Raw genomic sequence first — 15,220 nt, forward strand, 5'->3', positions numbered from 1 at the left:
ACTTCTGGAAACTCTCAAAATCTCATTCTTTAAATACCCGAATGTGACTCTGAATCATTTATTATGCAGGAATTTATTACAGCCAGTTAAACTTTACTTCGCTACACGGCTGCTCTGCAGAGTCTCAATTTATGGAAATGGCATCTCCATGTGAAATACATTATTGGACGGGTTCGCCCCAAGGAGAAAATTGACGCTGTGAGACCTCGTGGACATAGAGAAATGACACACACTCACTATTTATGTGTCTATGAAACATGATTTTTTTCTGCAATTTAAATTGTTATATAGAAAAAGGGTATTGAAAATTGAAACAAATATGGCGACATGACAAACTGTCAGGATCTTTATTTTTTTCTTACTCTCTACTTAGTTTCTTACAATAGCAAAGCTTCCTATAATGATTATATTGTATGTCATAAAATTAAGATTTCTTTTCTTTCCTTGAGCCGATTTTAATGAAATAAAGCTTATATTTCTTTCTCTGCTACGCTCAAGTTAACTTGAAAACCCCAATAAAATTCGTAGTTTTGTAGAACACCGCGTACAAACAGACAGTGCTTTCATACCCCCTCCATGATAGCTTTAAAAATTTAACGCAATTTTGTTGGAAGTCGCATTAGAAGTATAACTTCAATAAATAAATAAATAAATAAACATTATTTCATTCTCTTCGCCTGCATGAGTATTTCCAATTCTTTTGAACTGAGTTTCATTTGCTCCTCTTACAACTACTGGGACTGATAAGAGATGGCGAGTAAAACAAACGAGAATCTTAATATTATATACATGTATATTTTTGTGAACTATTTAATTTGAGCTTTTAATGGATATGCTTATATTATCATTTATATTTCAGTCTTTAATATTAATTTTTGAAATTATTTTTGTTCTCAATAATAACAAATAGGAAGATTGTGTTATTCTAAAAATACTCAAAACATAAGCGTAGTAACGGCTGCTAAGGCCCAGAATTCCTCAGAACGGCGCGAGCTCTAATCTTGAGAGGTTGTGTGTTAGAATGGACGGCACTTCGACAGGGCAAGGAAGCGACGGAGTGGAGTTTTTTAAAGTCGGAGATCTTGTATGGTAAGTGTAATTATTCTCTTGTCTCTTGTAATGTGTCAGATGATTATTTATGTTTCTAATGTGATCTTTTTTCTTCAGGGCCAAAATGAAGGGCTTCTCGCCGTGGCCAGGCCAGGTATGTTTGAGTTTCAAATATTTTGTTGTAGCTATACTCTTTAGAATTATTTTAATAATTTAACTTTTTTTAATATAATAGAATACATATCTTAATCTTGGTAAACGTAGGATGCGTTTTGTATTTGTAAATGTAAACAGGATTTAGGTTATGGGTGGTGTTTACAATTCTGTGATTACAAACATTATGCATAGAAATATAATACTGATTTTTAATTTAGAGGTTTCAAAATTTTCGCTAAAAATGGAAATGAAATCTTTAATTTTACGCCCTGTCATTGAATTTAATTACGTTAAATTTTTATTAAACTAGTGTTTGATAATATAGTCTTTTTGCTTAAGGTTAAGACACAATCAATTTAAGCATTTACACAGGAGAGTTTTAGCGATAAGCGCTTACAAAACAGGCACAGTGGCCTGGCTACAACGGACCCAAACTTCACCCTATTCCCATGTTTTTATTAGTGTTGCTTTTTTCTAAGAAATTAATGCTGTTGGTAGTGTGTAATCAAAGAAAAATAGTATTTACAGAATAAAATCAATGGTAGAGAAGGAATCCTGAAATTAGATGCAAAACAATTTTTTTTTATAGTGTAACTCCATCATGCATACATATTAAACTGAAATAAAAATATTTATCAAACTCTAGTTAACCTACAGATTTTCTTACTTTTTATTAAATAAAGTTCTTAAATTATGATAATACATTCAGAGGTTCTGTTTGGTCAAAAAGTTTCACGGTTTTAGTAATTTAGAATTTAGTAAAAGTTAAATGTATAGTATTTTCTATTTTTACTTATACTGAGCGTCTTTTAAATCTTATCTCAATGTACTGTTTTAGCTAGTAAGATTGAATTTACGTGAATTTTAACTGACGTGTAATATTGTGTTGGACGAGTTTAATGTTAATGTTGATTGTGTCCGGGCCTTAACGGACTTGGTGTGATCTAGAGTTGTATGTCGTGAATAACATCAGCAATTCATCCATTAATTCTAGCAAAAGAGATTGGTGTTTGAAGCCTTAACAACTTAGTCTTTCTTAATTAAATCTACTATCTTCATTATCCAATTCATAAATTTAGTTTGGTTTAGTTGAAACAGAATATTCTACTCAAACTGTCATTAAGCGAGGCTAACTAAACAGAACAAGTGAATGTGGTGCAAACTATTCATTTCAATTAAAAAGTGTCAGACAGCAGTTGTTAAACCTGCAATAAGGTTAATATGGCAAATATGAAAACATTTACTAAATAATGTTAGAAGTTCTTCAAAAAGTTTTTAATAAGTTACTAGTGTTGTCACTGCAGTACCTTGAGCAGAATGTTTACTCTTGGAAAATGCTTCTGGTAAGCTTAAATTACTGAAATATTTTTTGATGGCAGGGAGAATCCTTTGTGTATAGATTAAGTTCATTTGCTAGATAAGCTGAGCTAAGCTTTACAAATTTTTAGTGAAAGGCTTTCTCAGGAATTTATTTTGGTTTTAAGTTGCTATATATTTTTACCCGCTTACGAGCTGACTCTCAGCAAGTAATCTCACATTGACTGGGTTGAGAGCTGTCCACCGCCATGTATATTAAAGTAGAAACAGTTACCCATATAAAATTATTAGTGATGTTAAAGCTTAAAAATTGTTAAATGAATCTTGAAAGTATACAGGCAGGTTTTTGTTTATTTTGCTTGTTACTATAATTAATATGAAAAATTACAGGATAGGATGTTTGAAAGGAATCACACAACACATGGGGCAAAAGAATTTTTTTTTTTTTACAATATTTATAAGTTTCAAGGAGAACGAGGCACTGAGACTGGCCCTCTGGCCGTTATTAGTGGCATGCTATTCAAAATGCACATGTCACACGCACATTGCTGGTGGGAGGCTTGAAATACGGAGTTTGCGGGCTGAGAGGAGGATCATGTCATCAGGGTCACAGGAGGGGCGTAAGTAGCCCCTGTTCAACATCAACTTAATTGGCCCAGTTATTTTCATGATAAAATTCCCATAACGTAAATTTAGGTTCTAAGCAATTTTCTTAAATTCATATATTAAATAGGCTAAATCTGATAGGACACTTACTACACACTGCAATTTGTTTCCTTATGGGATAAGTATGGGGTCAATAGCAGATGTGCACAATAAAAATAGTTGTAGGCTGTAGTAGTGGAAAGTTATGTATCCCTTTTTGAGTTTTTTTTATTATTTTTATTAAACTCTATATTTTTCATCAGAACTTTTGAGCGATGTCAGACAATATTAAGTAGATGAAATACTTGGAGAATTATTTTTACGTACTGTAGTATAAAATGAAATTTATATGATTGGTTTTACAGCTAAATCAATGTGATTCTTTCGTTTAATAGCTACATGAATAAGTTTATATTCTACGTAAGCTGTGCGTGTGAGAGTAAAACTTAAATAGTTGAGGATGTGTCTTAAAAAAGTAATGTTTGAACAAAAACTTTGTATTAAAATGTGTAAGGCAAGGAAAATCAGGCTCTAGAATAAAGTACTACTAATGCAGATATACTTATGATGTTTTAACATTGAGTACGTCAGAAAAATAGACAGTAGGTAGTTAAAAATTTAAGGAAATTTAAATAATTTGTCTTATTAGAAATAACATTCTAAAATAATAATTCCTTTTACAAATCATGTGCGTAGCTAAAGTTTTGATTTTCAGTGCAGAACATACCAAAATGTTAAGGTAAATATAGTAAATAAAACTACTGGAGTAGATGTAGCTTGGCTTCTGGGTTGTAGCCGTGTCCTTGGCGACTAAGTCACAGACGTTTCGGTCGACATTGCAGTCACCATCATCATGGCAGTCTCTTGTAATATCCTTATACCCTGTCTAAAAAGGTTCATTATGGAGAAGGATAAAAATGCATAGAATACAATTTACATTACCTTTCAGGGATCCAGGCCATACCTAATTGACACTACATTAGTTTTGTGTAAGTGGGCACTTGTGTCTTATGCATGTACTCTGTAAAAGGTCGTTAGGTGTACAAACAGGATGTTTGGAAATTGTAGGGTATAGATTTAATGGGTGGCAGGCCTTGCCAAAACAAGAAATTTTTGTTGAGGAACAAATGTCCATAAAGGCAACCCTGCAATGTGATGGGCACAAACAGTAGTACGCAGATGTGAAAATGGCACGCCACTGGCTCTTTTTTCTGGTGGTGTGTGTGGCTAACTTTAAATTTCTGCGCCCCAATAGTAGCCTGCTTCTCGCTGAATGTTTGTCATGGTATCACGATTGCACGAGTGGAGTGCCGAAAAATATATGTACAAAATTCAAATTGGTGTGTTACTCTTTGCACCTATAATTTTGAATGTTTGTATATCTGATAATTGTTCCTTAACAAAAATTGCTTGTTTTGGCATTCCCTACAACTCATTAAATTTATGCGCAGCTATTTCCGAACACTCTGTATAGGACATTTGTTCATATTGTAATATGTGGCATACAGGAAAAATGTAAGAAAAGGAAATTTAACTAAGAGCAGTAAGTTGTGATATTAAAGAAAACTGGATCTACTGGATGTGTTAATGTAGATGTTATGCCATCAGTCAAAAATGATGATAAGCTGCTCATTAGTAGAAACAGTGATATTCCAGTGTGATGTAAATATTTTAGTCGTTAGTCTTTCTACAGTGCAATAGCTGGCTTAACAGCGACCATCATGGTCATGAAACATGTGCAGTGATTATGGTTAGAGTTCTTTTCAGAAACTGTGCTTTCTCCCCTTGTGATTTATTGATTTCTGTTAGCTAGAGGAAAAATAAATATATGTTGTGCTCCATCACATTGCGAGCAGGGCAAATTTTAAGTCTTTGTAGTTCATTTAATGTAAACAAGTGTGTATGCCCATACCATTATGTTGTTGATTCAGGAAACATATTATCTACTGCTATGCAAATGTGTTAACACTGTTAACTGTAGTGTTATTTATTTATTTCAGGTGACCAACCCAAACAAGGATATCAAAAAACCAGTTTCAAAAAAACATGCCTTGTACTGCATCTTCTTTTTTGGGACAAATAACTAGTGAGTATTTAAACATAGATTGATGTTAATTATTACTAAAAATTGTGTTATTTGAAAAAAAAAATTATGTTTTGTGCAAGTTAAAGTAAAAACTAGCCCCATAGTCCCAACACATTTATTATTCCATCAATTTCACAGTTTGACATCATCTGTGCCATATATAGTATTAATTTTAACATCCAGGGGAGGGTTATAATTATATTGGGTAGGCTAGGAAGAAACAATTTGGCAGCAATATAAAAATTGTTACTCTATATATATAAAGCTGTCTAAATGTAGGCTATTATTTTATGCAGGTATTCCAACTATTTATTTATTGTGGGTGAATGAAACTCTTGGTGGTCAAGTAGATAAAGCTGAAATTCAGAGTGTGATAATTTATTTTGTTTGGTTTTTTTTATTACTTTAGGTTGTATTTTATTCTATGTCATATTTAATCTCATATTATCTTTGATTAGATATATTGTCTTTAACTTTATATTAATATTAATTAATTAGAGGTAGTTATAATTTGATGCCAACTCCTTTTCAATTTGACTTCCCTTTCTGTTCCAGGTTCTGTTCGGTTAGAAATCCTTATCAGATTTAGGTCCCTTTTCTATTCAAAATTTCCTTCAATGAAGAATCATTTCTACATTTCACTAGCTGTGCAAAGTCATGTAAAGATAGGTTTCTGGGCGTTCATAGAACTAGAGCTATTATAAAAAATGTTTTGTTACTAACAGGTAATAATAAAAACCAGTTTTTTTGACCATTTTGTTTTTCAGAATGTTGGGTAAGGGGTTGTAAAACTTTATTAGGATTTGTAGTTTTGAAATATTTTGTTATAGCAAGCAAGGAACAAATGAAAACTAAGTCTGGCGAGGTTACTTTAACTATTTTTGGGATTGTGCTGACAATTTCTTTTTAAAATTAGTACATACCATAGTTCAAAAACTTATCTGAATAGTCATTTTTGAGCTACTCTACCTTTTGAACACAACTATCTAGAGTTATATAATATATATATAATATACTCAGTGCCATTTGTTTTTATGCAAGTGTTTTTTCCCTAATAATACAGAGCTCATTATACCTTTTTTGTGCTGAATTTCCATTTCTCGTCTTTCTTCTCTCCATCTGACCTTCTCCCTCCCTTATTCAATTTTCTCCCTCGCTCAAATTTTAAAAATAAAGCACACTTTATTTTCTGCTGCCATTCATCAAGGTATAAAAACTTAAACAAATTTGAATGTTACAAATGACTTCTTTTCATGTTGAAAATTTTATTTATGTATATAATTAATATGATTTTATGATTTCAGTGCCTGGATAGAAGAGACAAATGTCAAACCATATTTTGAATTCAAGGATCAGCTAATCAAAACCAATAAATCTGGCTCTTTCAAGGATGCTATTGAAGCAATTGAAGATTACATTAAGTCTTCTAAAGGAGGGGTAAGTGAATTTATCATATTAATAAGTCTTCTGTATTTATTTATTACAGTTCTAAGTAAACTAATTTTTTTAAATGATTTTTCTGAGGAACAAAAATAATTATACAACGGTGCAACGTAAAATTATTTAATCATAATTGGTTGATTGGCATGATACTGGAAACAAAAATTTATATAAATAACAGGATGATTTTAAGTGTATTTCATAACTCTTCAGTTTGGTTAAATTTAATTTGTTGTTTTAGTTTATTTATAGCTAATCAGTCAACTAAGTTTACTCTTTTGTGAAAAGAAAGAATTATTTTTTGCACTAAAATTATTAATCCTTGGCGATTTATTTAAAACTAGCATTTACCCATGGCTTCACTCGTGCAAATATTGTAAGATTGAAAAAAAAATATGTAATGCGTTCAAAAGTTCTTAAGTAACATAGACATTAAAATATCAGGTCTATGGCTGTTTCCAAATACATAATTTGTGTCCATAGTGTCCATGTATTCCTTAGCAAATGCATCCACATTTGGAATAACATATTTCATAGACACACAAACAGTGAGTTTTTTTGTCATTTCTCTATGTCTGCCACACTGTCATATATTAAGGTCTGGAAACTACCTATCTTTCTCCTTGGGAAACCCATCCGCTTAGCGAAGCTCGTGGCTGCTAGCGAACTAAAGGTGCTAATAACAGTTTATAGTTTAGAACTTCGTCAATAGATGACGTTGCCTTGAAATTGTAACGCACAATCGTTTGGTGCATTTGTCATGTCTTGCTTACGGGTTACCTGCCTTCCCACAAAATGATTGGTGTCTCGGTTTTGCTGATGTGTAGCCTTGATGCACCAAGATTGTGCAATCAACGGGACTTTAAAAATCATTTCCTGTTTTTCAAATGTCTGTCCCACAGACTGGAAACTCTGTAGTGATTTTCCTTATAATGTGTTTAGCCTGGGCAACACCGGGAACTTTAGTCAGTACATTTATAAGTCAAAGTCCACCTGGAATTAGTATTTTTATGTTAGTACTTTTTCTTTGTCCCTCTTTGAATTATAACGTGACTAAACCATTTCAACTTTCAAAAAATGTGCCAAATTTCCAAAGAATTTTTTTGTCAAATGAATTTTAACCACCATTCCGAAGCTAAAGGATGTAGGGACAAATCAGTGGATGTGTGTGTGTTGCATCCCTAGAAACTTTCCGAAACTAACTGATATCCAGTGTCATTATATTTGGTCATAATCATAAATTTATTAAAACCAATCTTTATTTTGAATGTATATTACATGTATAAAATTTCTTATTTTCTATATTAGTAAATCATAGACATGCTTAGGCTTATGAAACCAAACTCACAAACTTCTCACCCCTTTTTCTTCCTACAGGGCACAGGTGTAATTTTGACAATCTATGAAACGGGAAGCCCAATTTCAAGATAAATTCAAAAAAAACTTCATTAAAACATATTAAACAACACTCATAATGCAAAATTAATTTTATGTAGTATTACAACATTATAAATGTTTTTAATTAATCAGTTAAAGTGAAATTCGACGGCAAGTATGCAATTGAATAAGAAGAAACTTATTTATATTTATCAGTATTGTGACACAGCTATAGAAGTGTCATTTTTCCCCCAAGTAAGGCTAAGGCAAAAAATAACAAAAAATTGTAATCATTCAAGAGAACAAAAATATAAATAATTATTTGGAATCACTGCTGAAGGCATTGCTGTCATCGAATATAAGGCTTTGGAGTCATCTATTTTTCCAGTTGATGTATTAAAATCTAACAATTTCTTGCTTTACAGTTGTTTGTTATGGATCTAATGTATTGAGAATTATGTTCAGCAGGTCATTAATTTTGTTTATTCTGGAGGTCTTCCTTGTGAACAATTTTCTAAAGCATTTATTGTGTTTATTTTTCGATAGGCAATGTACATGTCCCATTAATGTCTCTTATGTGAAATAAAATTTTATGTAGGATTACAGGCATTGAATAGCAACTGTAGTTTAGTATAGAGATCAATGTCATCTTTGGTGAATTTTTCAAATTTATCAAAATTATTTTTTTGTCCTCAGTTCCACTTTGCACCATAACAACAAAAAATTAAAAAAAAAACTATCATATTTTCAGCACAATATGCATTTAGTGTCATTTAGATTGATTTAAATCACTTTATAAGAAATTAATAGAAAGTAACCAGTTAACAGTCTAATGTTAACATGTGGTCATAACTGGTGACATCATTTCTAAAACATTTTCTCAAACATGGAAAGCACTTGAAAATGTGAATTTAAATAACAATAACCATAAGTCATACTTTCAAGCGGCAAGAACTGCAGGACAAAAGAAAAGTACACTTACGGCCAGGAATGTTGTTGCGTCAGAACCGTCATCAGGTAACCAGCCGGCTGACCTTGTTTACGACCCAGCAGATTCCTCGTTACATCAACAACTCCACGACTGCAGACAGTCAGGGCTTCACTGTTGCAAGTTGTTCACCTAAACCCAAAACCAAAGGGGAATATGGAAGTTCCATCCACGGCAAATTTAAAGAATGAAAAAAAAATATTTAAAAAAAGAAATCTCCCATGAAAGTTGGCATCAGCAATACAGCTACACTAAAACCTGCATTCAAAAGAACGAAAGCCCTTTTTGTAACTCGCTTTGATCCATCAGTTCGTGAACAAGAAATTGTGGATTACATCATCAACGAACTTTAATCCATCCCAAGTGAAGGTTGTGAAACTCAGATCCGAATGTAACATCTATGCATCTTTCCATGTTTCAGTCCTGGAAGATGACTTTGCTAGGATAAACGATATAGCTTTCTGACCAAATGGTTGTCTGATCAATCCTTTCCATGGGAAACGTTACCCTGTTCAAATTTTAAACAACACAGACTCCACCTTTGAAGTACATAATCAAACTAGTAAATCTAATTTAAATCATAGCCTGGAGGAGGACAATAACTCTTAGCCTGGAATGTTAGGTGTCTTCAGTTTCGTGTGAATTTTATATAGACTACTGTATCAAAATGTTACAGGACTTAAAACCAAAGCATTCAAATTTAATAACAACTTAGAAGTATCTGATCATGATATAACTTGCCTCACATAAACATGGTTTAACAACTTAAGTATAAATTCACACTTCTTAAATGACAACTACTATTTTTAGATATGACTGACAGCCTATACTAAAAATGAGGGGAAAAGGAGATGGTGTAATAATTGCAATAAAAAACATAAATTTAAAACTATCTTACCTGATAGCATATATGATTAATCAGGAATTGAAGCTGTCTGGGTTAAAGTTAAAATAACCCAGACTGAATCTCTAACGGTTGTTTAACTTATATATTCTCTCTCTTTCTCTCTCCCCCCCCCCCCCCCCCCCCAATATTTCCACAGCAACTTATTTAGCAGAAACCCGCCTTCCATCCAACATGGAAGGGGGGGGGTTGCGTCCCCGACACACTCTGGGTAAATACAATTAAAAATATGGAATACCAAAAACATGTTAAGAGCTCAAAAAAATCAACCCCTCTATTTACCCAAGGTGTCGAGCCAAAAATGGAAATGTTATCAAACAAATTATAAGCTAGTCTTTGGCTAATAGTAATAAAAATGCAATGCAGAGTTTTACTGAATCATACTTCATCACGATACTTCATATGGTAATACAGTTATAGATATGTGGCAGTTACTGGATTTTAGTATGAGCATAACCATAAATTACAAAGATAATACCTGGTATGCAAAATCTAAATAAAATTTATCCTTTTAAATGCCCGTATAAACAACCACACTGAAACATTATAAGTCAGTGCTGATTAATATAAAAATACAATAATAACACCTAATTATATAAAATCCACACACACACACACATACATACATACATATATATACATATATATATATATATATATATATATATATATATATAGTTTTTATGTGTCATACTGGGCAGGATTTAATCGTCGCCACACGCAAATACATGATTTCTCGCCTTCCTGGTATATGACGAACAGCCGTGTCCCTGACCTTCACCAAAATAACACTGTCCAGTCAAAAGTGCCGTGTGCTGCCACAGTATATGCAGGGGGCCGAGACAAAAATATTAAGTTCCGTTGACAAACTTATTTCCAAAGACAAAGTTTAAATTTTAAAGATTCTTGACATAAATTTAAACTTCGTACGAAATTGCGGGACTGCTCAACTTTGCTCAACGTAATTGTAAATAGCATAGACACAGTTATGTTTTGCATACAAAATGAGTATCTCTAATTAACACATGCACGTAAACTAATAGTGCTTCCAAGATGGTAGTTCGTTCAAACTTTTACACCAAACTTTTACTTATTATGAAAATTAGTTTTGTGCCAAATCCAAACAATACTACGTGTCGCCGCTTTACCTTATCGAAGTATTCTCTTGCGAGACACTTCCTTTCGTACCAGCTCAAGGTGCAGCCCCATCCATGCCAATCCAGGCACGGACTGCCTGGCGCTGTGTCGAAGCATTATACACCTCTGTCGGCGGCAACTCGCAGTCCGTCACTCCTAGAGGCTAACAGCTGACTCCCACACTCGCGCTATGGTACTAGTGACGTCAGACGATACTGCGCCCAGTAGCCAGCCATAGAACCAACATTTATATACAGTATTAAAGAAACTGAATCAAACTGAAAACAAATGAATAATAAATAAAAGAACTATTCACAAAAATTAAATAATTAAAAATACTGCGACTGACTTATATAGATTAAAACGGTAATTTAAAATTGAAATAATTGAGAAAAATCAGAATAGCCAAAATAAAAATTTTAATGTGGCCTGGTGGCCACATAGCTTACATAGGAAATCTGTAAGAAAAATTGGTGAACTGCCAAGAAAATATTTTAATTATGGGTGATTTTAATGTGCCCGGTGTTGACTGGTCCCATCTACATACTTCAGGCATAACTCATACAAGTATCCGAACCAAAGCTCGGCCTTTGATTAACTTCATAGTTGGTTTGGATTATCCCAAATTAACCTTACTGGCATCCAATCACCTCTTGATCTATGTTTCTCTAATCTTCAAGAGAGTGAAGTCTCCAAAGCTGACTATCCTTTAGTCAAAGATGATCTGCTGCAGCCTGCACTTAACTTGAATAGCAAACTTGATATTATGAAAAATTATGAGAGAATGTTATCAAAATCAACTATCCCTCAAGGTCAATGATATAGTCACCAATGAATGACCCTTCCATTTTAGCTAATAACTTTGCTAGTGTTTATGGTCGCCCTTCTAATAACCAAAATGCTTTGCCGTATTCTTATAATAATTACTCAATTCCTCTATTCAGTGTTAATTAGAGTCTTGTACTCTGCTGTATAAAAAATGTAAAGTCTACTTTTGTCAACAGGTTCTGATAGTATTCCAAATTTTATTGTAAAGGGTTGTTCGTTGCTTCTAGTTCCAATTTTAAAATTCATATTGTACTACAGTTTCAATAGTAATGTTCACCCCAACCAGTGGAAATACGCCAAGATTATTCCTACACATAAGAAAGATAGAAAATAAAATATTATAAACTATAGGCTTATATACCTCTCTTAAATTCATTTGCTAAAGTCTTCGATAGAATTATTTTTAAACATCTTGATTTTAATGTAAAAAATATTCTAACAATCCACATCGTTTCAGAAGTGGAAAAAACACACAATTAGTATCATTTCTTAATCCTATCTATTCAGAAGTTTTATCTTGAGGACAGAAAGATGCATGCATTTTATTTTGACCCAGTAAAAGCATTTGATAATGTAAACCTTAACATTTTAATTCAAAAAACAATATATCCTAGGCTTATTTAGTAAATTGTTTAAATTGGTTTTCAAGTTATTTAAAATACATAAATTTCTATGTTTCAAAAAATAATGTCAATTCTACATTACACATAAAATTTACAAAAAAAAATCTTTTTGGTGGTGCATTGTCCTAGTTTTTAAACCTTGTTCTGTGCCTTTGGTTACTATACAAACCACTAAATTCAATATCCTTACACCTGTGGTTTGTTTGACAACACACTCATTTGTTTACATCTCCCTACCTGCACAAGTTGTCACACCAAACTCTTGTACCGTTTTAGTCCATACACAATTAGTATACTGGGAAACATTTACCATGATTTCACAAGCTCATCTTTCTGTGTACATCGGGATGATGTCATCTCTTGTAGGTTTAACTTTTGACCCAATGTAGCCTGTCCATACTGTTTGACAAAAAACTTTTTGGTGTATTCTTAGGTTAAAGAAACAGGACTGTTAGAGGGGAGCAACAAAGAAAGCCTACATATTTTCTGGCTCTTTATGAATATTGAATATTGTGTTGTAATTCCAGAAGTTGATCCCTATGGACCCAGATGCAGAATTCAACAAGTTAAAAGATGCTGAAAAAGAGGACAAAGAGAAACGTCCTTCAATTAAAAAGGTAAGAATTGTAAAGAACTTATTGCACCATGTTCTTTAAAATGTATCAGTATTCAGGTATTTCAATAAAATGAGTTTGTGAATTTTTGATTAGTTTTCATCCATTCAGAAAACACCAAAAAGTCTTAACTCATTTTTACAGTAAAAGATAAAATTCATACAATGCACAATAAAGAGTTATCATTATTTATTTGCATGTCTATACTGTATAAGTGTTTTAACTAGGTATATGTATTACAAAGTGCATTTCAGAATATGCAGGAAAGCATGCGATAGCACTTAAATTTGGTTTCAAAATTTTGGCTTTTATACATTTAATTATGCATATAAAGCTTGGGCCTTGATAAAGTTGGCCTGAAAACTTTTCTCAAGATAGAGTTAGAGTGAAATATTTAGATGAAAGATTTGTTTTTGTCATTGAACTTTATATTATATTTTCATTGTGTCTTCTTTGTCTCCAAGTATTATGCATACATGTTGTAGCTTTTTTTTTTTTTTTTTTCCCTCTGAAATCATTACTTATTTCAATGCTGTGCAGAGTTTATTTAATTTTTGGTTTCCCTTTTCATTGGTTTTTTTTTTATGTGGCCTGCAGAGATTCAAGTAAAATGCAGGAAAGTGGAAATCTGGTACCTACTGAAAAAGTTTTTTTTTATGTTTGTAATTACCTGCTTATAACTTTCACTTTGAGTGTCACATTGCAGTCTATTTTGGCACTAAATTTTTGTAATGACTTATCCTGAACAGACTTAACTGTGCACAAGTAGTCCTCGGTTGCAGCTGTCGCTGAGGCATCAAGCTTATATGGTTATAGCTTATACACAATTAATACAAAATTTAGTTAGTACCTTTATTTACATTCATTGATGTAGTATTGATTTGTATCTGTTTCTTCACCAGACATACTAAGTGAAAGTGCATCTGAAAAAGGACTACACCACGTCAATGTAGAAATTGTTTTGTCTGTGAAATTTTTTTCGTGCATGGTTACTTTGTTGCGTGCTATTTGTAAATTTTTGTGAAACGTACTGTAAGGTTAGCTGATGTCTCCACATGACAACATAAGTTAAAATCATCTGTTGGTGTTCCAGTGACAGTTCTGGGATTATTCCTGTTTTACATTACATGCAGTTTAGTTTGAAAGCTTTCTGTTGTTTGCTTGCCTGTGCTTGCTGCATGAATTACGCTGCATGAGTACCAGTTTGGGATTAATTTAAGCATTTAACTCCAAAGAGCAATAATGTGCATCATAGGTTGGTATTGAATTTTTTATTTTTATGATAAAGTGCACTATAAAAGTAGTGGTCTTAGATGCCCACTGTTTAGTCAAAACCTTTTGTTAAATTTTTCAGGGATTGATTTGCTTTTACTTAATACTAAAAAGTGTTAAAAGTGTAGAAATTTTTAAGGTGTCTCCATGTGAAATGGATATCATTATATTTTCTATTCATACATATGTTGATTATTGTTTATATAGAGCTTGATAAGTATAACTCTTTATTTTTTAATTTGTTATATGAATTCTAAAGATGATAGGAGTTGTCTGAGTTGTCAGTTTTAGCTTATGGTTTTTACAGCTATGATTTAAAAAAAAAAAATCGAAGTTTATGTCCAATATACTATGACTGCCAAAAATGTTAAGAATAAATTGTCTAAATAAGAGACAAGTTGGTACGTGTGCATACCATCAGTGAATGTGTTAATGATTAAAGCTGCATTGATATGCAGCATCTAGAATGGTGTAACCAGAATCTTAGTGATATTATTATTTCGGAGCAACAGGTGGTCATCGCAAAGAGGGAAGGTTAGAGATCAGAGATCAGAGTATACTGTACCAGCATTTCCAGCTTTTTGATAGGGCTGCAGTGTGTAGTTTTCCATGCGACTTACGGAACGTTCAGACGTCAAAGTGACCCAATCATTTGTAACCAGTGGCTACGTGAGGGCACCTTCACACGTCATGAAAAGGTACTGGTGAATCATGTTAGGATCACCATATTGTTTTTCCAAGCAATGTGTAATCCCACAATAGCTGTACTTCAAGGGCATTGTT

The 15,220-nt window shown here is 32.7% G+C and overlaps 1 protein-coding gene across 2 annotated transcripts in view; it reads left to right on the top strand.

Annotated features, from left to right (window-relative positions):
* Positions 1-675: 675 nt before the first annotated feature.
* Positions 676-15,220, top strand: part of LOC134534118 (cytokine-like nuclear factor N-PAC) — a 107,137-nt gene continuing 92,592 nt past the window's right edge. Inside the window, exons 1-5 of one of the 2 annotated variants that reach the window (XM_063372193.1) lie at positions 676-1,089; positions 1,168-1,204; positions 5,169-5,254; positions 6,559-6,691; positions 13,079-13,168. In XM_063372193.1, coding sequence (XP_063228263.1) covers positions 1,022-1,089; positions 1,168-1,204; positions 5,169-5,254; positions 6,559-6,691; positions 13,079-13,168 — 414 coding nt within the window. In that variant the 5' untranslated portion in view covers positions 676-1,021. The remainder of the gene's footprint in view (positions 1,090-1,167; positions 1,205-5,168; positions 5,255-6,558; positions 6,692-13,078; positions 13,169-15,220) is intronic. The other variant, XM_063372192.1, reaches the window with a different exon arrangement.

The sequence above is a fragment of the Bacillus rossius genome, chromosome 7 (genome assembly GCF_032445375.1).
Source record: "Bacillus rossius redtenbacheri isolate Brsri chromosome 7, Brsri_v3, whole genome shotgun sequence".
Taxonomy (NCBI): domain Eukaryota; kingdom Metazoa; phylum Arthropoda; class Insecta; order Phasmatodea; family Bacillidae; genus Bacillus; species Bacillus rossius.